General features: G+C 45.8%; 1 protein-coding gene across 6 annotated transcripts in view; it reads left to right on the forward strand.

Moving 5' to 3' along the window:
* The first annotated feature begins 123 nt into the window (after positions 1-123).
* HERC3 (HECT and RLD domain containing E3 ubiquitin protein ligase 3) overlaps positions 124-26544 on the forward strand; it is a 62642-nt gene continuing 36221 nt past the window's right edge. For 4 of the 6 annotated variants that reach the window (XM_032223904.1, XM_032223905.1, XM_032223906.1 and 1 more), the window contains exons 1-5: positions 124-285; positions 15411-15675; positions 22035-22194; positions 23157-23233; positions 25012-25233. In XM_032223904.1, coding sequence (XP_032079795.1) covers positions 15450-15675; positions 22035-22194; positions 23157-23233; positions 25012-25233 — 685 coding nt within the window. In that variant the 5' untranslated portion in view covers positions 124-285; positions 15411-15449. The remainder of the gene's footprint in view (positions 286-15410; positions 15676-22034; positions 22195-23156; positions 23234-25011; positions 25234-26544) is intronic. The other 2 variants (XM_032223902.1, XM_032223903.1) reach the window with 1 other exon arrangement.

The raw sequence follows: 26544 nt of genomic DNA on the forward strand, positions 1-26544 counted from the left end.
GCCCGCCCCAAAACTTGCCTCGTAGCCCCGCCTCTCCTCTACGTCATCATCTATCCAGGTTCCGATTGGCCCAGGAAGGAGGTCTACCCATTGGGTCACTCCGGTCGGCTGTCTGTCTGACTGGCGCTCACGGGAGGGGCTGGAGTGAAGGAGGGGGGGGGGGGACTGGAGGAGCAAGGAAAACTTCCTTGTTTGGGGGCGACGCTCCCTGCCGGAGTCTGCGGTCGCGACCGGATCCCTCGAGTCTGCGGCGGCTGGGGAACCCCGGCTGGAGCCGGTGACCAGGTGCTTTCCTCCTTTCCACCTTGCTGGGGATTGGGGAGGGGGCTGGACTCGCTGTCTGGTCCAGTTTTGGGGTGGTCGCGGGTCCGTCGGGGCAGGCTTCCTTTAGGATCGATCCTAAAGAAGCGCTAGCTAGTTCGACTCTCTCTCTCCCCCGACATTTAATCCGGACTCCATCTGCATGCATGTATACATGTATGCATGCATGTATACATGTATGCATGCATGCATGCATGTATGCGTGTCTCCTGATGCGGGCTTCGCTGGGTTCGCATCCCCAACTTTAGCATTGGGGAGGATGGGAGGGCGCAAAAAGCAGATCCCGTTCACTTCAACGAGCGAGCGGGAGGAAAAGATACCGTGGATTTTATCTGGTTCTTAATTTCCAAGCCTAGCCGTGCCCAGGTGCCACGGTTCCTGCCCCTCCTAGGTGAGATCTTGCATGCCTTTTGGAGATAGGGTCCTTCTGCGGCTCTGTGGTAGACCAAGATCTCCGGAGCATAGCAGAGAAGAAAGTTTCTATGGAGATCTGCAGTCATCCAGGTCCCCGTTGTCCCAAAGGTGCTTTTTCAAAATTTATTTGTCTGTCTGTCTGTCTGTCTGTCTGTCTGTCTGTCTGTCTGTCTTCCTATCCTATCCCTATCTGTCATCTGTCTATCTTTCTATCTGTCTGTCTATCTGTCTGTCTGTCTGTCTGTCTGTCTATCTATCTATCTATCTATCTATCTATCTATCTATCTATCTATCTATCTATCTATCTATCTATCTATATCATCTACCTACCTACCTACCTATATTTATCTTCCTATCCTATCCTATCCTTCCTACCTACCTACCTATATTTATCTTCCTATCCTATCCTACCTACCTACCTACCTACCTATATCTATCATCCTATCCTATCCTACCTACCTACCTACCTATATTTATCTTCCTATCCTATCCCACCTACCTACCTACCTACCTATATTTATCATCCTATCCTATCCTACCTACCTACCTACCTATATTTATCTTCCTATCCTATCCTATCCTATCCTACCTACCTACCTACCTACCTATATCTATCATCCTATCCTATCCTACCTACCTACCTACCTATATTTATCTTCCTATCCTATCCCACCTACCTACCTACCTATATTTATCATCCTATCCTATCCTACCTACCTACCTACCTATATTTATCTTCCTATCCTATCCCACCTACCTACCTACCTACCTATATTTATCATCCTATCCTATCCTACCTACCTACCTACCTATATTTATCTTCCTATCCTATCCTATCCTACCTACCTACCTACCTACCTATATCTATCATCCTATCCTATCCTACCTACCTACCTACCTATATTTATCTTCCTATCCTATCCCACCTACCTACCTACCTACCTATATTTATCATCCTATCCTATCCTACCTACCTACCTACCTATATTTATCTTCCTATCCTATCCCACCTACCTACCTACCTACCTATATTTATCATCCTATCCTATCCTACCTACCTACCTATATTTATCTTCCTATCCTATCCTACCTACCTACCTACCTACCTACCTATATCTATCATCCTATCCTATCCTACCTACCTACCTACCTATATTTATCTTCCTATCCTATCCCACCTACCTACCTACCTACCTATATCTATCATCCTATCCTATCCTACCTACCTACCTACCTATATTTATCTTCCTATCCTATCCTACCTACCTACCTACCTACCTATATCTATCATCCTATCCTATCCTACCTACCTACCTATATTTATCTTCCTATCCTATCCCACCTACCTACCTACCTACCTATATTTATCATCCTATCCTATCCTACCTACCTACCTACCTATATTTATCTTCCTATCCTATCCTACCTACCTACCTACCTACCTATATCTATCATCCTATCCTATCCTACCTACCTACCTATATTTATCTTCCTATCCTATCCTACCTACCTACCTACCTACCTATATTTATCTTCCTATCCTATCCTATCCTACCTACCTACCTACCTACCTATATCTATCATCCTATCCTATCCTACCTACCTACCTATATTTATCTTCCTATCCTATCCTACCTACCTACCTACCTACCTACTTACCATCTATCTGTCTGTCTGTCAACATGTATAAGGTAACAGGTATTAAGTCTAGACATGGACATGATTTCATGAGATTTTTTACAAATAGATGGATACAAATAAGTATGACATGGCCGTGAACACATAAAACGGGAACATATCAATGGGGACAGTAGGACAGGGATGGTAGGCATGCTGGTACAGCTTATGCACGACCTCTTAGAAAACGTGTGAGTTCCACGGTGGACAGTTTAAGGTTTAAAAAATGGTGTTTGAGGAACTTTTTTTTTCCTTGAAGACTTTTCGCTGCTCATCCACAAGAAGCTTCTTCAGCGACTGTTTTCCCAAAATCTGTCCTACCTACAAATTTCCAAGAACTGAACACTGAAGCTGAAGAAGCTTCTGGGATGAGAAGTGAAACGTGAAAAGCCCCTTTGGGATAGATAAGGAAGGCTGCTCTATTTTAACTTCCTGGCATGTCTTGTATGATCTCCATTTATACACGTTATAAACATTGCGCTTATTAGGGGCACACAAATCTATGGTTTTGAATATGGAAGTCCCCATTTCTATTCCTTGCTATGGGATGGAGAGAATGGATCCCAACGAATATGGATTTTTTTAAAAAAAATCTTACATTTCTGGGAGACTTAATGGCCAAATGACTCCTTCTCTGTTTTATAATTTGAAGATTCCTGCACACAATCCAATGCAGGATGTCTATCTCCTTTCGTGGTCCTTGTGCAGGAACATCTCATTCTGAGGGATCCCCTACAGAGGAACTTGTAGAATATAGTTTGGAAAAGCAATTCCTATGTTCAAATGGTTTATTTACTCCTTAAAATACATTGCAGATATTAGCTGACTGTCATCAAAAGAGCTAGGATAATGGAGAAGCTTTGAATGAGAAGAGTGGGTGTTGTATTGATCTCTGCAATTTTTCTATGGCCTCCAGACCTGCTTAGGCATGTGCCACGTGGCCTAGGACATGGGTCGGCAACCTTAAACACTCAAAGAGCCATTTGGACCCGTTTCCCACAGAAACGAAAACACCGGGAGCCACAAAACCCTTCCCACACCTGACTATTTCCTGAATGGCCACAAAACTAGTATATGTAGTTGAATTAAACTTTCTGTTTTCTTCTGAAACTTCCCCCCACCTTGGATTTAAACATGGTTGGCCTATCGGGGGTCGAAAAGCTCAATAAATTGCGTGCCGGCGGGTGTTGCACATTGGCAGTTGTGACGCATATTTTGAGCAACAAGGAGCTGCAGCAGAGGGATGAAAGAGCCACATGCGGCTACAGAGCTCAGGTTGCTGATCCTTGGTTTAGGAAAGCAGAAACCCACAGGGGGGAACATCAATCCTGAAGAGCAACAGAATTGGACACTGTCCTGTTCCTGGGTTTCCTTTCTTGGGTTTGCACCTAGCAGAAAGTGGTTGTGCTGGAGAAGCTGTTGAATGTTATTCCCCTGTTCCCTACCCTCCCATCTCTCCTTTTTCCCAGTCATCCAGGCTGACGGGGAGAACCTGGGTTGTGTTTTCTTGTCTGCTTCCCAACAGCCAGTTTCTAGGAGTTGGTGATGAGTTCATCTGAGATGAGAGCCGACTTCTTCTTCATGAGAGCCGAGGTGGCGCAGTGGTTAAATGCAGCACTGCAGGCTACTTCAGCTGACTGCAGTTCAGCAGTTCGGCTGTTCAAATCTCAGGGTTGACTCAGCCTTCCATCCTTCCGAGGTGGGTAAAATGAGGACCCGGATTGTTGTTGGGGGCAATATGCTGACTCTGTAAACCGCTTAGAGAGGGCTGAAAGCCCTATAAAGTGGTATATAGGTCTAACTGCTATTGCTATTGCTATCTCTGTGACACATACTTTTCAGTGTGCACATCATCTCTCCCAATGCAAAGCTAGGGTGGGCAGGATGGCATTGCATCCAGCTTCTTTCAAGAATGGGAGGGAATGGACAGCAGAACGTTTAAATCCACCTCACAGCTTTCTGGAAAGCAAAAAAGAGCATAGAGGTAAACACACACACACACACACACACACACACACACACACACACACACACACACACGTTCTGAACAAGGCTTCCCCCAAAAGCACGAAGCAGATTCCTGGTCCCAACAAAACCCCTCTTATTAAACGAATGTGAATTCCTCTCGTTCACATTCAGCAGAGGACTGGTAAACAGTCTTTCAAAGGTGAATTTATGACCACAGACCTTATTGGAAAGCTGCCATGTAAATATTTACCAAACGCAGTGCTGTGCAAGGAAAGACTTGGCACAGAGTCTCTGAGATTCACGGGCAGATCTTCACACTCCTGAAACAAACTAACAAACAAATTGTTTCCTGCAAAAGCCCACTCCCCTTTTGCTCCTCTTTTATTTCCTATGGGAGGGGCCATTTACCGTCTACCCGTGGCTTTACTCCCAAGCCAGCCCTGATTTCTTAGCTGTTCTTCTGGCAGCTCTGCGCATGCACACACTGGGAACAGGCTCCAGCTGCTCCTCTGCCTCACTGCTGTCAAGTTCCAAAGGCAGCTGAGAACTGCCAGATGGCCTTGGCCCCATCTCTGCCTCCAACGCAGAGCCCTCGCCCAAGCCTTCCCCAGCCTCCAGGACTGGCCCATGTTCCTCTCCAACCTCCTCACTGTCCGACTCTGCTGGCTGCTGGCAGGCCACAACAACACCCAGAGAAGCGTGCCGCTTTCATGAATTGGAGCTTGATTTCGTGAGTTTGAGTATAGGATATATTTTTGCAGACTGGTAATGGTGATATATATCAACCTGACTGCTGATTTCTCTCGGTGTGTCAGTGAATGGGAGGCAGCCAAGGAGCTAGTAGCAGAATGCAGTACAATAAAGAATTCTTGACTTTATGCTACACAAACCTTATTGTTTTTGGTGCATTGTTCTCCCTCACTCTTTATTGCCATGACAGTAATCTTGGTCTGGATGGAATATTATCCTTGGAGTGTTCCCTGGTGGAGAGCTGCTAATTTTATCAGTTGTGCAGCTGCTCCTTTTTCCTTTTGTAAGGGATTTTCTGGTGATAAGGAAAACAAAAGAGTTGGACCAATTGGCTGAAAAATATGTTCCACTGGAAGATAAAATAATCTGGATTTTTTGTAAAATCCCACCAGGGGTGGGGGATTGTACTATAAAAATATTACCTGAAAAAAATATTACCTGGCTGGTAAATGTGCATGGTCCATAAATGTGGACCTGATCTGTCCCTGCTCCAAATGTGTGGACTTTAATCCCCACAATTCACAATCCAGGCTTTCAAGGTTTTGCAATGTGCATGTCGGGCTCAGGAAGGCTGCCATAAATCACAGTGCTGAGTGAGGCTCATGCAGTCTCCAAACTTTGTCCAGTACAAATGAAAATAGCAGACTAGAAGCCTTTCTCTGCCTGTCTGCCAATCGGTTGTTTTGCCTGAATCAGAGAAGGAAGTGTGTTTGCAATACTTATCTTGCAATGGCCTGTGATGAAACCTCACTCGTCAATTGTAGGCGTGTAATTGTACGTGACTGTGTGCAAATAGCCTTTTCCCCCTAATAGCAATAGCAATAGCAATAGCAGTTAGACTTATATACCGCTTCATAGAGCTTTCAGCCCTCTCTAAGCGGTTTACAGTGTCAGCATATTGCCCCCAACAACAATCCGGGTCCTTATTTTACCCACCTCGGAAGGATGGAAGGCTGAGTCAACCCTGAGCCGGTGAGATTTGAACCGCCGAACTGCAGAACTGCAGTCAGCTGAAGTAGCCTGCAGTGCTGCATTTAACCACTGTGCCACCTCGGCTAATGGTGTCAGCACAATAGGATCCGTGACAGGGTTAGGGATTGAATAGAATAGAATAGAATAGAATAGAATGACAGAGTTGGAAGGGACCTTGAAGGTGTTCTAGTCCAACCCCTTGCCTAGACAGGAAACCCTATACCGTTTCAGACAAATGGTTATCCAACATCTTCTTAAAAACTTGCAGTGTTGGAGCATTCCCAACCTCTGGAGGCAAGTTGTTCCACTGATTAATGCTTCTCACTGACAGGAAATTTCTCCTCAGTTCTAAGTTCCTTCTCTCCTTGGTTTCCACCCATTGCTTCTTGTCCTACACTCAGGTGCCCTGGAGAATAGCTTGACTCCCTCTCCTCTGTGGCAACCCCTGAGATATTGGAACACTGCTATCATGTCTCTTCTAGTCCTTATTTTCATAAAACTAGACAAACCCAGTTCCTGCAACCGTTCTCCATATGTTTTAGCCTCCAGTTCCCTAATCATCTTTGTTGCTCTTCTTTGCACTCTTCCTAGAGTCTCCACATCTTTTTTATATTGTGGCGACCAAAACGGATAAGCTGATAGAAGGACCTTCCTTTTTACATTCTTTCCATTTGTAGAGAATGGTGTGGATTTCCATTGTGGTCTGTTCAAACAAGGTTTAATGTTGCAGGATCCAATCTGGGTTAGTCATCCAGATTGACGCTCCTGGGTAGGCTGAAGATATTTGTTATTGCTCATGTTGTACATTTCTGAATGAAGATAGAGGCGTGTAACTATCTAAATGAATATTCTATTTTTGAGCCATTTCAAATATCTAAATCTCTTCAAGAAACCAAATTATCTTAACAAGGTGATACTGTACTTTATATGTTGCTTCATGGAGATACCTTAGTATGCCTAAACTTATCGTTTGTAGGATTTATGTAATCATATAAACTGCAGTAAAGTGAGGTAATACATCATAATGTCCCTCAAAAAATATGAAGGAAAGTGACAATAATATTTGGCATGATGATGATGATGATGATGATGATGATGATGATGATGATGATGATGACAGTCACACTAATAACAAAATGTTTTCTGTACTTATTACAAAGAGTAATAGGAACTTTTTTAGTCAGCTCTTTAAGGCAGCGTCCCCCATCCTTTGGGGTACCAGGGACCGGTTCTGTGGAGAGAGGTTTTTCCCGTAGCCTGGAGAGAGCGTGGATTCACATGTTGCTTGGATCCCACGGATGGGGCTTCGCTTGTTTGCGTGGCCCAGTTTCTAGTGTGCTACGGCCTGGTGCCGGCTCACGGACTGGGGGTTGGAGACCCCTGCTTTACGGTACAGACCTGCTCTGATTTTTTCCTCTCTCGTAGAGAAGAGCCTGGCACAGCCTGGTTATTTTCTGCTGTCAGAAGGCTGCCGGCTCTGTTTTTCCTAGCCTCTGTTTGGGAGCACAATATTCTCAGCCGGCTTCAGTTTGGAATAAACTGTACTCAAGAGATTTCATAACGGGTCTTTTACCTACCTATACACAAGTGCCTTTTCTTCACTCCTATTGAATATTCATAGCTTCATTAATATGTATAAGCCATGCAAATGGCATAGCTGTTCTTGTATTTCAGCACCATTGTGCTGGCCAGCAACAGCCTCCTCCGTCCGGATTGGTTAGGACGCGAGGGAGGCTGTTGCCGGCTGAATGTTTGTTTCTGATTGGTTGAAGCCCGAGTATATAAGGTTTTGGCGGGCTGGTTATGAACTGTTCACCCTGTGGTCGCGTCCCTCATTCCGAACTTCTAAACTGGCGACGAAGGTGGGATCAGCGATTCCGCGACGCTAGGGTGGAAAGAGAGAGACAGACAGTTAGCTGCCGCCTTCCAGACCGGCAACGAACGCTGCCTGAAGAGGAAAAAAATTTTCTTTGTGGCCCTCAGTATCTCTCCCTTCACAACCGTCAGGATGACATCTGCTCTACCTCCTTTTGCCCCCTTTGGTTCGGCCGGAGAATCTTGGGAAGGGTTTATGGAGAGGTTTGAGTGTTACCTGATCGCTTCCAAAAATCAGGCTCAAACCGAAGAGGAAAAATGCAGCTTTTTCCTCTCATGCTGCGAGCCATCTATGTTCGCCTCAGCAAGAGCTTTGGCAGCCCCACGGCCAGCATACAAACTTGGGTGGGACGAACTCATGGCCAGATTGAAGAATCACTATGCACCCACCCCTTCAGTCATCGCTCGCCGTTTTGCCTTCCGCAGGCGAGTCCAAAAACAGAATGAATCCATCAGTCAATTTTTGGAGGCTCTGCGGATGGTGGCTGCCCAGTGCGAGTTCTCCAACCTTGAGGAAAATTTGGTGGAACAGTTTGTGTGCGGGGTCCGCGATGTCAACCTGCGGAGCTGCATGTTCCGGAATCACCGAATTACACTCCTCCAGGCCGTGGAAACTGCCCGAGCCGCTGAACTATCTGAGCAATCCACGGCCGACATTGAGCGGTTACAGATTGCCACACCAGAGCGAGCACTGCCTGACGCATCGCCACAAGCCCACATGGTCGAGGACGACCTGGCTTATGAGGATCCAGAGGAAGAAGTGGTGGCCCAGATGAGGACTGTGCCTAAAAGGAAGCCGAAACCGCAACCTGCAGCCCAACAGGCGTCCGCAGTGCCCTGCCGGGGTTGCGGAGGCCGTCATAAACGCCAGGCTTGCCCATTTTTGAATGCCATCTGTAATCGGTGCAAGGGCGAAGGCCACCTGGCTAAGGTCTGCAGGGCCCTATTGCCGGCACCCTTGTTCCTTCAATCTCCTGGCCGTTCCCAGGCACAACCGCGCCGCCAGCAGCAGCGGCCACCGAAGAGGTCGGAAGATTGCTACCAGTCCACCAGTCAACCATCTACTTTTGACAGTACGGCGAGCCAAGCCGTTGCAGGGGCCTGGAAGGTCTCGACCTCCGTCCAGCTGGAAGGTCAGCCGTGCCGGATGGAGGTGGACTCTGGCTCTTCTCGGTCCCTCCTGCCCTGGTCTCTCTTCGCCAAACTGTGCCCTAAAGTGCCCCAGAAACGCCTAAGGCAATCTGAGGTTTCCCTAAGGGATTACCAAGGGAGGGTGATTCCTACGCTGGGTTCCTTCCCTATCTCTGTATGTTATGGCCAATTCCGGGGAAAGCTACCCATCCTTATAGTCAGGGATGACTTGCCGGCCCTTCTGGGCCTGGATTGGTTTCCTGCCCTGGGATTATCAATTGGGGGGGTCCACCGGGTGGTTCCTAGCACTCTCGAGGACACCTTAAGGGAATTTTCGGACGTTTTTGACGGCCAGTTAGGCCGTTACAAAGGGACCCCCATATCTTTAAGTTTAGACCCTCAGGTTGCTCCCATTAGGCTGAAAGCCCGTAGGGTGCCTTTTGCCTTAAGGGCCAAGGTTGACGCCGAACTGGATAAGTTGTTGGCGCAGGGAGTCATCGAGCCCGTTGATCATTCCCCTTGGGAGACCCCCATCGTCCTCCCAATTAAACCAGACGGGTCGGTGAGGATCTGCGCCGACTACAAGTCGACGATCAACTTGGCCCTTCAGGCAAACCCCTATCCAGTCCCTGTAGTGCAACACCTGCTCCATTCCCTGGGGCAGGGTTGCACATTCGCCAAACTGGATATGGCGCAGGCCTATCAACAGCTCCCGGTGGATGACGATGCGGCGGCTGCCCAAACCATCGTCACCCATCGTGGGGCTTTCCGTTGTCGCCGCCTGCAATTCGGCGTTTCCGTGGCCCCGGGGATCTTCCAAAGCCTGATGGAGCGGCTGCTCCATGGGCTGCCGGGCGTGGTTCCGTATTTCGATGACGTCCTGATCGCTGCTTCCAGCCGCTCAGAACTCATCGAAGTACTGCGGAAGGTCCTCAGTCGTTTCAGGGGCGCGGGTTTAAAACTGAAACGCAGCAAATGTTCATTTGCTGTTCCTAGAGTGGAATTCTTGGGCTTCATGATTGACGCCCAAGGCATCCACCCTACACCGTCTAAGGTAGCTGCCATTAGGAACGCCCCTGCTCCCACCTCCAAGGCGGAGCTACAGGCGTTCCTAGGGCTTCTGAACTTTTATGCCCCTTTTATACCGCACAAGGCGTCACTAGCCGAGCCGCTGCATCGGTTGCTCGACCGATCTGCGGCCTGGCACTGGGGGAGCCGCGAAGCGCATGCGTTCGCGGCTGTCAAAGAAGCTCTGACGTCAGCGGCAGTCCTAGTCCAGTACAATGACAGGATGCCTCTGACGTTAGCTTGTGACGCCTCCCCCTATGGAGTCGGGGCCGTCCTAAGCCATGTCCTCCCAAATGGCTTAGAGGCCCCTGTGGCCTATTACTCCCGGACACTCTCCTCGGCGGAGCGTAATTACAGCCAGATAGACAAGGAGGCTCTGGCTGCAGTGTCCGGGATTAAGAGGTTCCACGACTACCTCTACGGTCGGCCTTTCACCCTTGTCACTGACCACAAGCCACTCCTTGGGCTTTTGGCAGGTGACAAGCCGACCCCCCCCATCCTCTCCCCCAGAATGACTAGATGGACGGAGTTCCTTGCAGCGTATTCTTATACGCTGCAGTACCGTCCGGGCAAGCAGCTGGGGCATGCCGATGCCTTAAGCCGCTGCCCATTACCGGAGACCGACACCGCCCTAGTGCCCTGTCTCTCAGTCCTGTCCATCGCGTCTTCCGGTCTCCCAATTTCGGCCGCGGATGTCGCGGCCTGCACCAAGGCCGATCCGATCCTCTCCCAGGTCGCTTCCTGGGTCTCGAGGGGATGGCCATTGGACAAGGTGGCAGAGGGCTTCAAGCCCTTTAAAATCCGGCAGGCGGAGCTCTCCCTCCACGGGGGGTGCCTCATTTGGGGGGATCGAGTGGTGATCCCCACCGCGCTGCGGCCACAAGTCCTGTCCCTGCTCCATAAGGATCATCCGAGCATAGCACGAATGAAGGCATTAGCCCGTAGCTATGTGTGGTGGCCCTTACTGGACTCAGAGATAGCGGCCTATGTAGGCCGCTGCAACCCCTGTCAACAATCCAGGCCTAATCCCCCAGCTGGGCCGGCTCGTGAGTGGGAGGCTCCGAGAGGCCCATGGTCATGCCTCCACCTAGATTTTGCCGGTCCCTTTCACGGCCAGAGTTTCTTGGTGGTGGACGCTTACTCCCGCTGGGTGGAGCTGGTCCTGATGGGCTCCACCACAGCTGAGAGTACGGTCCGGGCCTTGAGAAGGCTGTTCGCGACCCATGGGTTGCCGGACCTGATAGTTTCTGATAATGGGCCCCAATTTATGTCCACCACGTTCCAGGAATTTCTGGCCATGCAAGGGATTCGACATGCGCCCATAGCCCCGTACCACCCGGCCAGCAATGGCCGGGCGGAGCGGGCGGTCCGCTCAGCAAAAGAGGCACTGGGCCGCATGGACCGGGGCGACTGGCAGGAGAAAGTGGCGGCTTACCTGCTAAGCCAACATTCCACTCCCTGCCCAACGTCCAACCGAAGCCCCTCGGAGCTCTTGATGGGCAGGCGTCTGCGGACTCCCCTGGACCGGCTACATCCGTTGTATTCAGGGGATCAGCCGAGCAACCTGGGGGTTATCCCTCCCCGTTCATTTAAGTTAGGGGACGCGGTATGGGCCCGGGCATTTTCGGGGCCTGCTAGATGGGTGCCAGCCACTGTGACTGCCCTGACAGGCCCGTGTTCTTTTAGAGTCGGATTGGCTGACGGATCCCAATGGAGGCGTCACCTGGATCAATTGAGGAGACGCCTCCCTCCGCCAGCCGGCACCCCGGACCCAACCGATGCCAGCACCGCCTGCCCAGGAAACCAGCGTGAGGCCTTCGCCACTCCAGGCCTCTCCTGCCAACAACCGAGAACTCAATCCGGAGAGAACACGCCGTGGGCCTTCGCCACACCAGGCCCTACCTGCCCGAGCGCCCCCTGCCGGGAACGTCCACAATCATCTCAAACCGCCGCAGAGCAATCCCCACCTTGGCCAAGGTTCCTCCCTCCCGACACGCCTTCCAAACACGACACGATCACAGTGGACACGCCACCTCGCCCTTACTCACCAGTACAGTTGAGCCCTCCTTCTGGGCCATCCCAAGAAGGCGTGCCTTGGAGCTACACCCCCTTCCGGGAGGAGCTACCACAAGGAGGTCCTCCTCCGCCGACGACTAGTGGAGAACTGCGTAGATCAGGGCGGGTCCGGCACCGCCCCGCCTACTTACAGGACTACGCATGCTCCACCCGCGGAGCATGCGCGGAACTGGGGGGAAGGGGTATTGAATATTCATAGCTTCATTAATATGTATAAGCCATGCAAATGGCATAGCTGTTCTTGTATTTCAGCACCATTGTGCTGGCCAGCAACAGCCTCCTCCGTCCGGATTGGTTAGGACGCGAGGGAGGCTGTTGCCGGCTGAATGTTTGTTTCTGATTGGTTGAAGCCCGAGTATATAAGGTTTTGGCGGGCTGGTTATGAACTGTTCACCCTGTGGTCGCGTCCCTCATTCCGAACTTCTAAAACTCCCTTAACCATTTCATTTTCCCCCCTTAGGAACGGTTTTACGTGAATTGAGCTATTAGTTAGGCTGCTCTGCTGTGCATCCCTAGTTCTATCCACGGTAATCCTAATGTTACCGGATGCTTTCTATTGAAAGATTGTCTTAAAATAGGAGGATGTGCTGTGCTTTTCCTTGCGCAGCTTCTGGTGGCATGAGCAAGCAATAAATTACCAACCCTGTCTAGAGAAACACATTTGTTCTGGCATTAATGTCCAAGCAACAACAGTACTGAGACTTATTTGCCCTGAGGGTTGCTTTGCCAGCTGGCATGAAGCGTGTTAGAAATGTTTTCCTTTTACAACTTTGCAACGATTCACCCTGGTTTTTCCCAAGTGCTTCTTCCTAGTTGAAGGTTTTAAACCTGTAGGTTTTAATTTTCTGAAGTTGAGAGGAGTACTTCTGCGACATGTACTGTATGCTCTCACAGCATCTTATATAATTTATTCTTTTCAGCATGGGGTAATTAAGCATGACTTGAGGACAAACAGTTAGCAGCAGCAGCAAATCTGTTTTCCTTGAGGGTAGGCATAAAATAGCAGAAGAATTCCACTCTTCTTTGTTTTAGTTAGTATAGTTGGTTCCACCACAAAACCGCGGTACACAAAAGCGCGCTCGACGAAAGCGCGTACGTGACGTCATCACATCGCGACGAAAACATCGCGCTGTGATCGGTAAATGTAAAATTAAAGCGAAAACCTTACCCTAACCCCCCCAAACCTAACCCTAAACCTAACCCTAAACCTAACCCTTAACCTAACCCTAACCCTAACCCTAAACGTAACCCTTAACCTAACGCTAAACCTAACGCTAACCCTTAACCTAACGCTAAACGTAACCCTAACGCTTAACGTAACCCTAAACATAACCCCCTAACCCTAACCCTAAACCTAAACCTAACCCTTACCTTTATGTGAATCGGCTTGCTTTAATTTTAATTTTATTTCAATTTTTAATTTTTTTTGTCGCGCTGTGATGACGTCACGTACGCGCTTTCGTCGAGCGCGCTTTTCTCGACCGCGGTTTTGACGGGTCACGGTATAGTTCATAGTTCAGCACATTTGTCTTGTTTCCACTGATTATGTGGGGAAGGGAATAAGAGAAATTTGCAGTTAGGCAGTAATGATCGGCAGAGCAGAAGCTGCCATTTCAAAAGTGGCAACCTGAGATTTCAACACAACTGTTGCTGCAGCTCTTTCTCAAGAATCAGAAGAAGAAATAAAATCTCTGGTTTTCATTTGTGTCCCACAATGGGCAAATGAACTGGCAGAGACGTCTGGGTGAAGAAGTGAATAGGAAGTGTGGTGGCGCATTGGTTAGAATGCAGTAAAGGTAAAGGTTCTCCTCGCACATATGTGCTAGTTGTTCCCGACTCTAGGGGGCGGTGCTTATGTCCGTCTCAAAGCCAAAAAGCCAGCGCTGTCCAAAGACGTCTCCGTGGTCATGTGACCGGCATGACTAAACGCAGAAGGCGTATAGAACGCTGTTACCTTCCCACCAAAGGTGGCTCCTATTTTTCTACTTGCGTTTTTTACATGCTTTACAACTGCTAGGTTGGCAGAAGCTGGGACAAGTCACGGGAGCTCGCTCCATTACGTGGCACTAGGGAAGTGCTTCAGAGGCTGTAGAGCATCTTCTCTGGAGGCACATTGGTTCTCAAGCAGTCAACTCATGTAGTTGCTGAAAAGTTGCCCTTGGATTGTTGAAACCTGACTCCAACTCCCATGCTGGCAGGAAATCGTTGGAAACCAATCCTGGACGTCACCAGGCTCGAGAAATTTGCCCACAAAGCAGCACTCCACATGTCAAAAATGCTTATAACGATCAATTAAATGGGCCAGCTTCTTTTCTTAGGAAAAGAGTTTTAAGCTTTTTGGATAGCTGTTTCATGAAACTGAGTCTACCAAACAGAAGAACTGTGATTTATTTTATTTTTTTGCCCTTGAATGTTATTTACTGATACGCAGGTTGTCCGAGACTTAGAACTACAATGGAGTCCAAAATTTCTGTTGCAAAGCGTGACAGTGGTTAAGTGAGTTTCACCCCATCCTATGGCCTTTCTTGCCACAGTTGTTAGGTGGATCCCTGTAGTTGTTAAGTTAGCAACATGGTTGTTGACTGAATCGGGCTTCCCTATTGTCGGAAGGTCACAAAAGGTGATCACGTGACCCCAGAGCTCTGCAATCGTCATAAATATGAGTCGATTGCCAAGCATCTGAATTTTGATTTGCAATGGTCATAAGTGTGATGAACAGTCACAAGTCGCTTTTTCAGTGCCATTGTAACTTTGAACTGTCGCTAAATGAACTGTTGTAAGTCAACAATTTACCTGTGAAATAATTTTGTTAAAAAAAACTGGATACCCCTTTTGTTGTTCTTTGTTTGATCTGCAGATCATCATCTTTTAACAACCCCATAACCCCTTGTGGAGCTAGCAGAATGTTTGAATGGCCAGATGCCTTTCCTGTTGCCAATGCAGAGTTTTGTTCAGCAGATATATTCTCAGTGTGCCCAGAGAGAGAAATATCTGCCTCTGCCTAGGATCGAACTCACAGCTTCCTAATAACTCACAGCCTCCTGATGGTGAGGCGAGAGCTCCACATCTTAGGCCACCGCACCACTTCGCTTTGTTTGAACTTCAGATGACCCCTATTTATTTTTTTTGAGAGAGATTTCTTCTCCTTTTACCTGCAGGAAAATTTCAAGATCCATGCCTTGCTGAAAGCAGAGAAGATGTTATGTTGGGGATATTGGTCTTTTGGATTTCCTGGCTCAGATACGACTCTGCAGGCGGTCATCCCTGAACCTCAAACCACTGAATTTGTTCACGAGAGGAGTGTCAAGGAAGTGGCTTGTGGGAAACACCACTCTGTGTTCTTGCTGGAAGATGGGGAAGTCTACACCTGTGGGGTGAACACCAAAGGCCAACTCGGTCATGAGAGAGAAGGAGGCAAGCCAGGTGGGTTGATTTTGAGTGCTTGATCCCAAATCCTTTCATTTTTTTCATAGCAATAGCAATAGCAGTTAGACTTATATACCGCTTCATAGGGCTTTCAGCCCTCTCTAAGCAGTTTACAGAGTCAGCATATCGCCCCCAACATTTCGGGTCCTCATTTTACCCACCTCGGAAGGATGGAAGGCTGAGTCAACCCTGAGCCGGTGAGATTTGAACAGCCGAACTGCAGAACTGCAGTCAGCTGAAGTAGCCTGCAGTGCTGCATTTAACCACTATGCCACCTCGGCTCTCTTCATGGTTTGTCTCTGGCATTTATTGCTCCTAATAGTTTTGAGGGGGAAATTGAAGGCAAACGAGATCCAGGCAGAAAAAGAACCATCGGGACTGGTTTGGACAAAACTCAACACCACTTTTTTCTGTGGCTGTTGATAAAAACAGGACCACCAACATAATCACCAATGCCAGATAATGGCACAAGAAGAAGATGAATAGTTTTGAATTATCATTCTTATATTTCTGGTTTTTCTGTATGGCAGAGAGAGGGGGAGGGAAAGAGAGGGAAAAAGTGGGGGGGGAGGGAAAGGGGGGGAGAGAGAGAAAAGGAAAAAGAAACAGAGAGGCAGAGAAGGTGGGAGGGAAAGAGAGAGAAAGAGGGGGAAGAGAGAGGGGGAAAGAGAGAAAGACACAGAGAGAGACAGAAGGAGAGAGGCAGAGAGAAGGGAGGGAGGGAAAGAGAGAGAGAGAGGGAGGGAGGGAAAGAGGAGAGAAAGAGAGAAAAAAGAGGGAAGGGTGGAGGGAAAGAGAGAGGAAAGAGATAGGGAGAAAGACAGGCAGAGAGGCGGAAGGGAAAGAGAAGGGGAGGGAGGGAAAGAGAGAGAAAAGGGGGAAGAGAAAGAGGGAAAGAGAAAGAGGGGAGAAGAGAGAGAAAGAGAGGGTGGGAAGAAGAGAGAGAGAGAGAGAGAGAGAGAGGAGAGAGAGAGAAATGTTATTTTGAGGTCAGACAGAAAAAGCAACAAGCCAGATCTTTCCCTGATCTGTTAATCAGGGGTTTCAAATGTTTTTTGGGTTTTTTTTCGGCTGATGGGCACATCTGAACTTTTGAAAGCAAGTTAGAGGACACTTTCACAACAGGATTTGCTGTAACACGTGCTCCAAACGGTGGAAATTTGGGGAGCGATATTATTAATACTGTGTTTGATAGTAGATTATTTAAATTATTTAAGGGTGTGACATGCATAAGAAAACTTAAGATGCTGGGACTTTTTAATGGTGAACTAAGAGTCTCTAAAGTTCACACTGATGATTTTCTTCTCGTCTAGAAGATCTGGCTTGTTGCTTTTTCTGTCTGACCTCAAAATAACATTTGTCAGGAATCATGAAGTGACATGTCCAGAGTGTGTCTTGTTCAAATTATCTCCTTCTCCTTACACTTCCAGCTAAAAGAGCACCCTGTTTCAATTTGTTCATGATGTTGACAGAGAGCTGAAAGAATGCTAGTAGTCTCTTACTCATTCAGATTTTGGCAGCTTTGCAAACAGTGGCTTTCCCAAAATCACTAAAGCAGCTTTCTCTCTCCTGGGTATAGAAAGCCTCAGGTGATACAGATGTTATGGACTCTATTTCATATTCCAAAAGGCAGGGATGGCAAAGTCTCTTTATGGCCACAGACTGTGCTTTGCTTTTATAAAATCTTGTTAAGGTCTCAGGGATGTGAGTGGGACATGGGGGTGTCATATTTCCGCCTTAGGCATGAAAGCTGGCTGGGTGACTTTGAGCTAGTCTAAGAATTGAGGCCTTTGAACTATGGTGCTGGAGAAGATTCCTGCGAGTCCCTTGGACTGCAAGGTGAACAAACAAGTCAGTTGTAGAGGAGATCAACTCTGATTGCCCTTTAGAAGGCCAGATCCTGAAGATGAAACTCAAATACTTTGGCTACCTAATGAGAAGGAAGGACTCACTGGAGAAGACCCTAATGCTGGGAACGCTTGAGGGCAAAAGAAGAACGGGATAATAGAGAATTAGGTGGATGGATGGAGTCACCGAAGCAGTAGGTGTGAGCTTAAATGGACTCCAGAGGATGGTAGAGGACAGGAAGGCCTGGAGGAATGTTGTCCATGGAGTCACGATGAGTCGGACACAACTTCGCAACTAACAACCAATCTCTCTCAGCATCACTCACCTCACAAGGTGGTGGTTTTTGTGGGGAAAAGGAGAGGAAGAAAGAGTGTAACAGAATAACACAATTGGAAGGCATTTTGGAGATCTCTTAGTTTTAGGTACTTTCAGTATGTTTCATCATTTTTGTCTTACATTTTTTTACTGGGCTGGTTTCAAAATATGGTATTTTAAATCTTTGTTTTATCAATGTAATTGGGTATTTTTCCTGTTAAGCCTTAAGCTACTTTAAGATACCCCAAACCATGGAAATAAAGAAATTGCCAGCTAGCATTCCAAACATTGATGATTGAAGAAGTACAAAAGAAAGCCCTAAGTGTTTCTATATGTATTACCAAAGGTAGAGAAGTGAAAAGGTTTGCAGATATGCATATTGGGCAAATTTTGGTCTATCTTTTGAAGTGGCACCAATGGTAACAGGCAAGTTTTAAAAATAAATTTCTCCTTTTACAATCATTTTCACATGGATTTTCCTTTTCAACCTATTTGCCTGCAAAACCCAACAGTCCAGTTTAGTACTGATATCCCCTAGAGATTATTCCCACCCAAACTGAGGTTTTGGGAAAATAATTATATTTTGCCATCTGCAGAGTAGATTTTGGAAACATGCCTGTAACGTGTTGTACTTTTCCAATATGAATACAATCTGGTTTCTATCTAGCTTGTTTAAGAAATGCAAAACACGTGTACTAACTTGAGGATACTTTGGTCAAACTTCCATAATTCATAATTGTTTATTCCACTAAATTCACGTGTGTTTCCAAATCAACAATTTTAAAAGGGTGGCCCTTTGAAAGGACCAAAATACTTTTGGATCTGGAATTTTACTTTTTATTTTCAAAATGTATACAGTATATGATTGTCCATCTGAAACAAAAAAAAACTCTGAATGATTGACAATACTGTACAAAGCCAATATATAGCAAAGTGAACAGTATAATTAAAAACAAAACCAATAAATACAAGAGCCAAGGTATCTCACAAACAATTTACAACTCCAAACTCACACATATTGGGCAGTACTAGCTACCTGGCCATCAAGCCTCGAGTTTCATGACATTTCAGGTGTCCAGCAGGGTTGGGGTATCTGGATCTTGGAGAGGAGGCTCTTCCATAGGGTGACAAGGTATGCTTTTCTGAAGTCTGCATGATGACACTCTTTCACCCAGGGGCTTTGGAGCAGGCCCACCCAATATGATCTAGTGGGAGACAACTGGAAGCAAATGGTCCCATAAGTAACTGGCCCAGTGCACAACGTTAAGGATGATAATTAGCATCTTAAATTGCAGTTCGATGTCTGCTAAACGAAAGCACAGCTTATCCAGGAATAGCATCATGGTGTTAGCAATAGCAATAACAGACATATATACCACCGCATAGTGCTCTACAGCACTCTCTAAGCAGTTTACAGAGTCGGCATTCGCTGGGAGAGGGCCGCAGGGGTCTGTCTAGACCGAAAACAGGCCAAGTGGGGGCTGCACGTACTGCCAACCCCCCCCCCCATTTTTGGTGGCAGAGTGCTATCAAAACAAACTAAAAACAAAAGGAGAAATTTTCCCCTTTTGCATTTGAGCACCCAAGAAGGGATAGGGAAGGAGAAAGGGAAAGGAGAAAGAAAAAGAAGGCAAGAGGGGAAGGGAGAAGAGATTAGAATGAAGAGGGGAAGGAAGAAGAAATTAGATGAAGAGGGGAAGGAAGAAGAAATTAGATGAAGAGGGGAAGGGAGAAGAAATTAGAATGAAGAGGGGAAGGGAGAAGAAATTAGAATGAAGATGGGAAGGAAGAAGAAATTAGTGAAGAGGGGAAGGGAGAAGAAATTAGAATGAAGAGGGGAAGGAAGAAGAAATTAGAATGAAGAGGGGAAGGGAGAAGAAATTAGAATGAAGAGGGGAAGGGAGAAGAAATTAGAATGAAGAGGGGAAGGAAGAAGAAATTAGAATGAAGAGGGGAAGGAAGAAGAAATTAGAATGAAGAGGGGAAGGGAGAAGAAATTAGAATGAAGAGGGGAAGGGAGAAGAAATTAGAATGAAGATGGGAAGGAAGAAGAAATTAGTGAAGAGGGGAAAGGAGAAGAAATTAGAATGAAGAGGGGAAGGGAGAAGAAATTAGAATGAAGAGGGGAAGGAAGAAGAAATTAGAATGAAGATGGGAAGGAAGAAGAAATTAGTGAAGAAGGGAAGGGAGAAGAAATTAGAATGAAGAGGGGAAGGAAGAAGAAATTAGAATGAAGATGGGAAGGAAGAAGAAATTAGTGAAGAGGGGAAGGAAGAAGGAATTAGAATGAAGAGGGGAGGAAAAAGAAGAAAAGGAAGGAAGGAAGATTATAATGAGAGTGAGGGAGGGTCTCAGGGAAGTCCTGCTTTAGCACTTGGCCACCACAGGTGCCCCTGACACGAGTTCTGTGTCACGCCTACCATGGCCACGCCCCTGTGTTACGCCCCCCCTGGCTACGCCTCCCAGCCCTCTGAGGTCAAACACAATCCTGATGCAGTCCTCAATGAAATCGAGTTTGACAGCCCTGTTATAGATGTATCATCTATAGGTAAGCTCCCCGTTGGGAGAGCGAGTACGTTCAGAGAAGCGTTATGAGAGTGTTGTTGGAGAACACACAAACCAGCATACAGTGACACTGCAGTTTAAGTAGGCTTCTACTTTCGTGGAAATAGAGGTATCAAAGTCCATCAAACAGTCCAAGTCATACATGGATAAGACAATCAGTCATCAATGTCTTTCAGTTAAGGGATAATCCAAATAGCATAATCAATAAACATACAAACAGTCCGGTACTCATAGTTTGCTAGCAGTTGCAAAACTTACAATAGCTCACGGCCCTTTCTAACAGCCAGCTTCCAAAACACTCAGATCAGATCAGCCCACCATCTAACAAACAGAGAGCTAACAGTCATTCTGGCTCCCTCTTATGGCCGATTGAGGAAACAGCAACCAATCACATTTTACAATATGATTTAAAGAAACAGGTACAGCATTGCTATATGATTTATATATTGCCAACCCAACTGTTAGATTATATTCCTAACAATCTCCACAAACAAGGGGCTCAAAAACACAGAGATGCTCAGTTTTGAGTTGCAATCAGTTTATCCCTGTTTATGCCCTCATCGCTTCTAGGCATTGGGTCAGCACCCCAAAGCCATCAATTCACACAGTCTGGCATGGCCCAATTAAGGGGGTTCTGCATCTCTTTTCTACTTCCTCTGGAACTCAAGTGGCATTAAAAGGAACAAGCTGCACCGCCCAAAATTGCATTCCATCTGGAAGGTTGCTGATCCATCTGCTTTGACATTCTGTACAGCCTCTTAAAGGAAACTCGGAGAGGCTGTTCTCCTGAATTGCTATTTTCAGTCTAACAAGTTCTTGATCGTAATGTTGGAGTGTTAACTGGAGATCATCCCTGAGATGTTTTTCACTGCTTTGTTGCACCTTCCTAGAAAGCTTTGGGGAATTGAAAAGTGAAAGTGCGTGCCTTAGTCGGCTTTGCATGCTAAATTGAAGGTCCTTGTCTCCTGTTAAATTGTTTTTAGCTTGACGCTTGAGAGATCTGTCAGGAACAGCGCACTGAATACTGGTAAAGCATCACTGCCCATGTTATCCCAGTCTCACGGAGAAACAAGACCTTCTCCTTGCTGTCTAGAGAAAAAGATTCTCATGGAGGGTAGTTGGCAGTTTAGCATTATGGAAAACTGGCAACACTACAGTTCTTGTTACAGAACCAGTTGCTTCTCCTGGCCTTCACTGCATGCCTGGCATGGATTAGACCAGGGATGTCAAACTCAAGGGCTGCAACAGAGGTGGGTTGCTGTTGGCATTAATGCCGGTTTGGTGCGTGCAAAAACTTTGCCAAAATTTTGAACTCTGGGAGTTGAAGTCCACAAGTCTTAAAGTTGCCAAGGTTGGAGACCGCTGTTCTAGTCCACTTGCTTGATGGAGAGTTCTGAAAACTCAAAAGTTTGCAGTAGTTTTGTACAACTTCAGGTGACCTACAAGATACTATTCTCTATGTATTTAGGAGTTTAGGCTCATGGGCAACTCTGCTATGATTGCTTTAACAAGTCTTGGATTTTGAACTCTCTCTCTCTCTTCTTCCCCTTCCATTCTTTCTGCTTCGAAGGGTTGCATGAGGTAAAAGATTCTTGGAGAGGTTCAACCTTTCTCTTGTTTTTCCTCAGAACAAATTGATGCTCTAGCTGACCAGCATATTGTCCATGTGGCCTGCGGTGAGTCTCATAATGTGGCTCTTAGTGACCAAGGCCAGCTTTTTTCCTGGGGCGCAGGAAGTGATGGCCAGTTGGGTCTTACAACGACGGAAGATGCTGTAACAATTCCAAGGTAAATATGAGAGATTATGCTTGTGGGACTTTTCCCATTCTTGTGGAAGATTGCAGATACATGCAAGTGATTTCAGGGAAATTTGTTTTTCCATAAAAAAATTGGAAAACAGTGGAAGATTGTAGATATACTAACAGAGGGATAGAATCAAGATCACGTGTCAATATTCTTTATAAAGCCTTGGTAAGGCCACACTTGGAATACTGTATCTAGTTTTGGTCGCCACGATGTAAAAAAGATGTTGAGACTCTAGAAAGAGTGCAGAGAAGAGCAACAAAGATGATTAGGGAACTGGAGGCTAAAACATATGAAGAACAGTTGCAGGAACTGGATATGTCTAGTCTTATGAAAAGAAGTACTAGGGGAGACATGATAGCAGTGTTCCAATATCTCAGGGGCTGCCACAAAGAAGAGGGAGTCAAGCTATTCTCCATAGTACCTGAAGGCAGGACAGAAGCAATGGATGGAAACTAATTAAGGAGAGAACCAGCCTAGAACTAAGAAGAAATTTCCTGACAGTTAGAACAATTAATCAGTGGAACAGCTTGCCTTCAGAAGTTGTGAATGCTCCAACACTGGAAGTTTTAAGGAAGAGATTGGATAACCATTTGTCTGAAACAGTATAGGGTTTCCTGCCTGCGCAGGGATTGGACTAGATGACCTCCAAGGTCCCTTCCAACTCTGTTATTCTGTTACATGCAAGTGATTTCATGGACATCTTGATTCGTTTCATTTCCACTGTGATAGATACTTGGGGCTTCCAGTACATCATCCCACTTAATAAAAGTACTCATATTTTTCTTGCTTTAACATTCAAACCAATAATGTTTTAGGACTATGATAATATTGTCTAATCCAGTCTCAACTGTGACAATCTCTTTAATAGAGATGATAATAATGAAGACTAGATAATTATATTACACCTCCACAACTTTGTTAAAGTGTGTAATTTGTTTTCTTAGGTTAATAAAGAAGCTGAACCAAGAGACGATCCTGCAGGTCTCGTGTGGGAACTGGCATTGTCTCGCTCTAGCAGCTGGTATTTAGAATTTTTAACATTTAATAATTTAACTTTTCTGACTAGGGCTGCAACATTAAACTAACCCTCTTAAACAATTTTCTGCTCAACGATAGCAACAGTTCTGGGAAAAGTTTCAAAAAGAGGATGATCCTCGCTTCTGTTTCTTGTCAACAGAAGAAGTTAATGTTTCTAAAAATGACAATTCTCTGTAATATCTGAAAGACACTACAGTAGTTTCAACAATAGAAGTTCTCAAACATATGCCTATTCGGCACACTATAAGTAGTTCTTAACATGCAACTGTAATGGAGCTCTAATGACTGGGGAATTCTGGGAGCTGAAGTCCACAATTCTTAAAGTTCCAAAGTTAGACACATTGTGGGCTGTATCCTGATGTATTGTGACATATCGGGATGTTTTTTGCCTTTCTGTAGCCTGCACGAGCCTTCCTGCACCACATCAAACTGGCTCTCTTTAATATCTCGAATATCTATCTATCTATCTATCTATATCTATATCTATATCTATATCTATATCTATATCTATATCTATATCTATATCTATATCTATATCTATATCTATATCTATATCTATCTATCTATATCTATCTATCTATATCTATCTATCTATCTATCTATCTATCTATCTATCTATCTATCTATCTATCTATCTATCTATCTATCTATCTATGTTGCATTTGTGCTGATAAATAAAGGGAGACTAGTATGGATCTATTTCAAGCTATTTAGCTCTCATCAGCTAGCCATACCCTTACTGGGATTCGAACCTGGGCTGTATTACATATTAAGCAGCTGTATTAGCCACTAGGCCACAGGTGCTCCTCCTTTATCAGTTATATATATATATATATATATATATATATATATATATATATATATATATATATATATATATATATCGATATAAGATGGGTTTTAAATAAATAACGTTAGCTTTTCTCCATATGATTGCAATGCAGGTAGTCCTCGACGTATGACCACAATTGAGCCCAACATTTTTGTTGTTAAGCGAAAAGTTCGTTAAGTGAGTTTTGCCCCATTTTATGACCTTGCCACCATTTTTAAGTGAATCACTGCAGTTAAGTGATTCTGGCGTCCCCATTGATTTTACTTGTCAAGAGGTGATCACATGACCTTAGGACCAGGGGTGAAATCCTCCCGGTTGACCCTGGTTATGTGAACCGGTAGTAAAAAAAAAAGCTTCCCATGATCGCGCGGCTCACAGCTGAGCCGCGCGATCGTGGGAAGCTTCCCTTCCCCCCACCGCTTTTGAAAGCATTTTTTTCCTGCCGGTTCTGGCGAATAAGCAGGAAAAAAATGCTTTAAAAAGTGGGAAAAAAAGAACTTCCAAACATCGCGTGGATCACTCTGAGCTTTCCCCCCGCTTTTTAAAACATTCTTTTCCTGCCTTTTTGCCCAAACCGGCAGGAAAAAAATGCTTTTAAAAGTGAAAAAAAGTTGGCACCTACCTAGTCACATGACCCCCCCCCTCACCAAGCCATGCGCACAGAACCGATGGACAAAAAAAAAATAGAATTCACCACTGCTTAGGACGTGGTCATAAGTATGAACCAGTTTGATTACATGATCATGGGAATGCTATAAAGGTTGCGAGGGTGAAAAAATCGTGTCACTTTTTTCACTGCCACTGTAACTTTAAATGGTCACTAAATGAACGGTTGTAAGTCGAGGACTACCTGTATGCTGGGAGGTGAAAAGATTGTTTGTTTTCTGAGCTCTGGATCTTATTTCCCCCCCCCCCCGGTCTCCCCCCAGATGGACAGTTTTTCGCATGGGGACAGAACAACCACGGACAACTTGGGCTCGGGAAAGAATTCCCCTCACAGGACACCCCACAGCGTGTCAAATCGCTTGATGGGGTCCCTCTTTCTCAGGTGGCTGCAGGTGGAACACATAGCTTTGCTTTGTCCCTCTCTGGAGCTGTGTTTGGCTGGGGGAAAAACACCTCCGGACAGCTCGGTTTGAGTGACGAGAAAGGTAATTGTGACAAACATCCTTTAAAAGATGTCTTTTTTGCAAATGCTGCAGAAGCCTCCGACTCAATTCTTCCATGTTGTTTTTCCTCAGAGATTTCTTCATGCTTCTTCTCTCCCTCAGCCCAAGCGTATCTCTGAACGGCTACAGAAATGGAAAGGAAGAGAGGGAGATACTTAAAAAAAAAGTTTATTTTTTCCCCCCTATATCGTATTTTTTGGAGTATAAGACGCACTGAAGTATAAGACGCAGCAAGGGTTTTTTTTCCCCGTTAAAATGTTTTTATTTTCCATTTTTCATTTTCATACAGTCACATATATACTATGCATAACCGGGGCCATACAACATTAAACAATAATCACAGCAATTCCTCTTGTCAACAATACCCCCAGAAATATAAATAAAATGAAACTCAAACTCAAACTCAACTAGAAACCCAATATACCTCTTCCACTCTCCATACACCTCAGCAAGGTTTTGAAGAAGAAAAAATTTTAAAAAAAGTTTTTGCACTCTGCAAACCTCCCAAAAACGGCCCATTTTTTTTCCAAACAAAGGGCATGAATAGCCCTTAGGAGGCTTGTAGAGTGCTCCTGGAGGGTGCCCCCCCATGAGCAAAAAACAACTCATTTTTTGCAAAAACGGGCCTGTTTTTTGTCAAATAAAGGGCATGGATAGCCTTTAGGAAGCTTTAGAGTGCTTCTGGAAGCTGGGGGTGGGAAACGGCCCCTTTTTTGCTCATTTCTGCCCTCCCTAGCCCCGAGGAGCTCTCTTAAGGTCTCCTACAGGCTCTGCACGGCCATTTTGGTGAAGGAGCGGAGTTTCGGGAGGCACAAAATGCTGTATTCAGTGTATAAGACGCACCCAAATTTTGCGTCTTATACTCCAAAAAATACGGTACATTCACAAATATACATTCTTGTAGATACTGTTAAAATTTGTCTATTGACTTCTAGCATTTATCACAATATGCTTAAGAATCTAAAAGGCACACTTGGGATCACTTTCTTGCCACCCCGCATCTCCACCTTGTTTTGCAACAACCGTAATCCTTCCTTCTTCCTAAACTCCCTTCTCTACCTTCTTCTTTCCTCCACTCCTTCCTCTTTTCTTCTTCCCCTCCCTCTTTCCCACTCCACCTCTCTGCTTCTCCTTCCTACCCTCTCTCCTACTCCCTCCCTCTTTTCCCTCCTCTTCCTTCCTCCTTCCGTTGTTGCCCTTGCTTATTTTCTTTCTCTGATGGATTTTCGGAGTGGCATTCCAGCGATCCCAGCTTAATATTTACATAAAAATCAATTTCTTCTTCCACATTTT

This window comes from Thamnophis elegans, chromosome 9 (assembly GCF_009769535.1).
Source record: "Thamnophis elegans isolate rThaEle1 chromosome 9, rThaEle1.pri, whole genome shotgun sequence".
Lineage (NCBI taxonomy): Eukaryota > Metazoa > Chordata > Lepidosauria > Squamata > Colubridae > Thamnophis > Thamnophis elegans.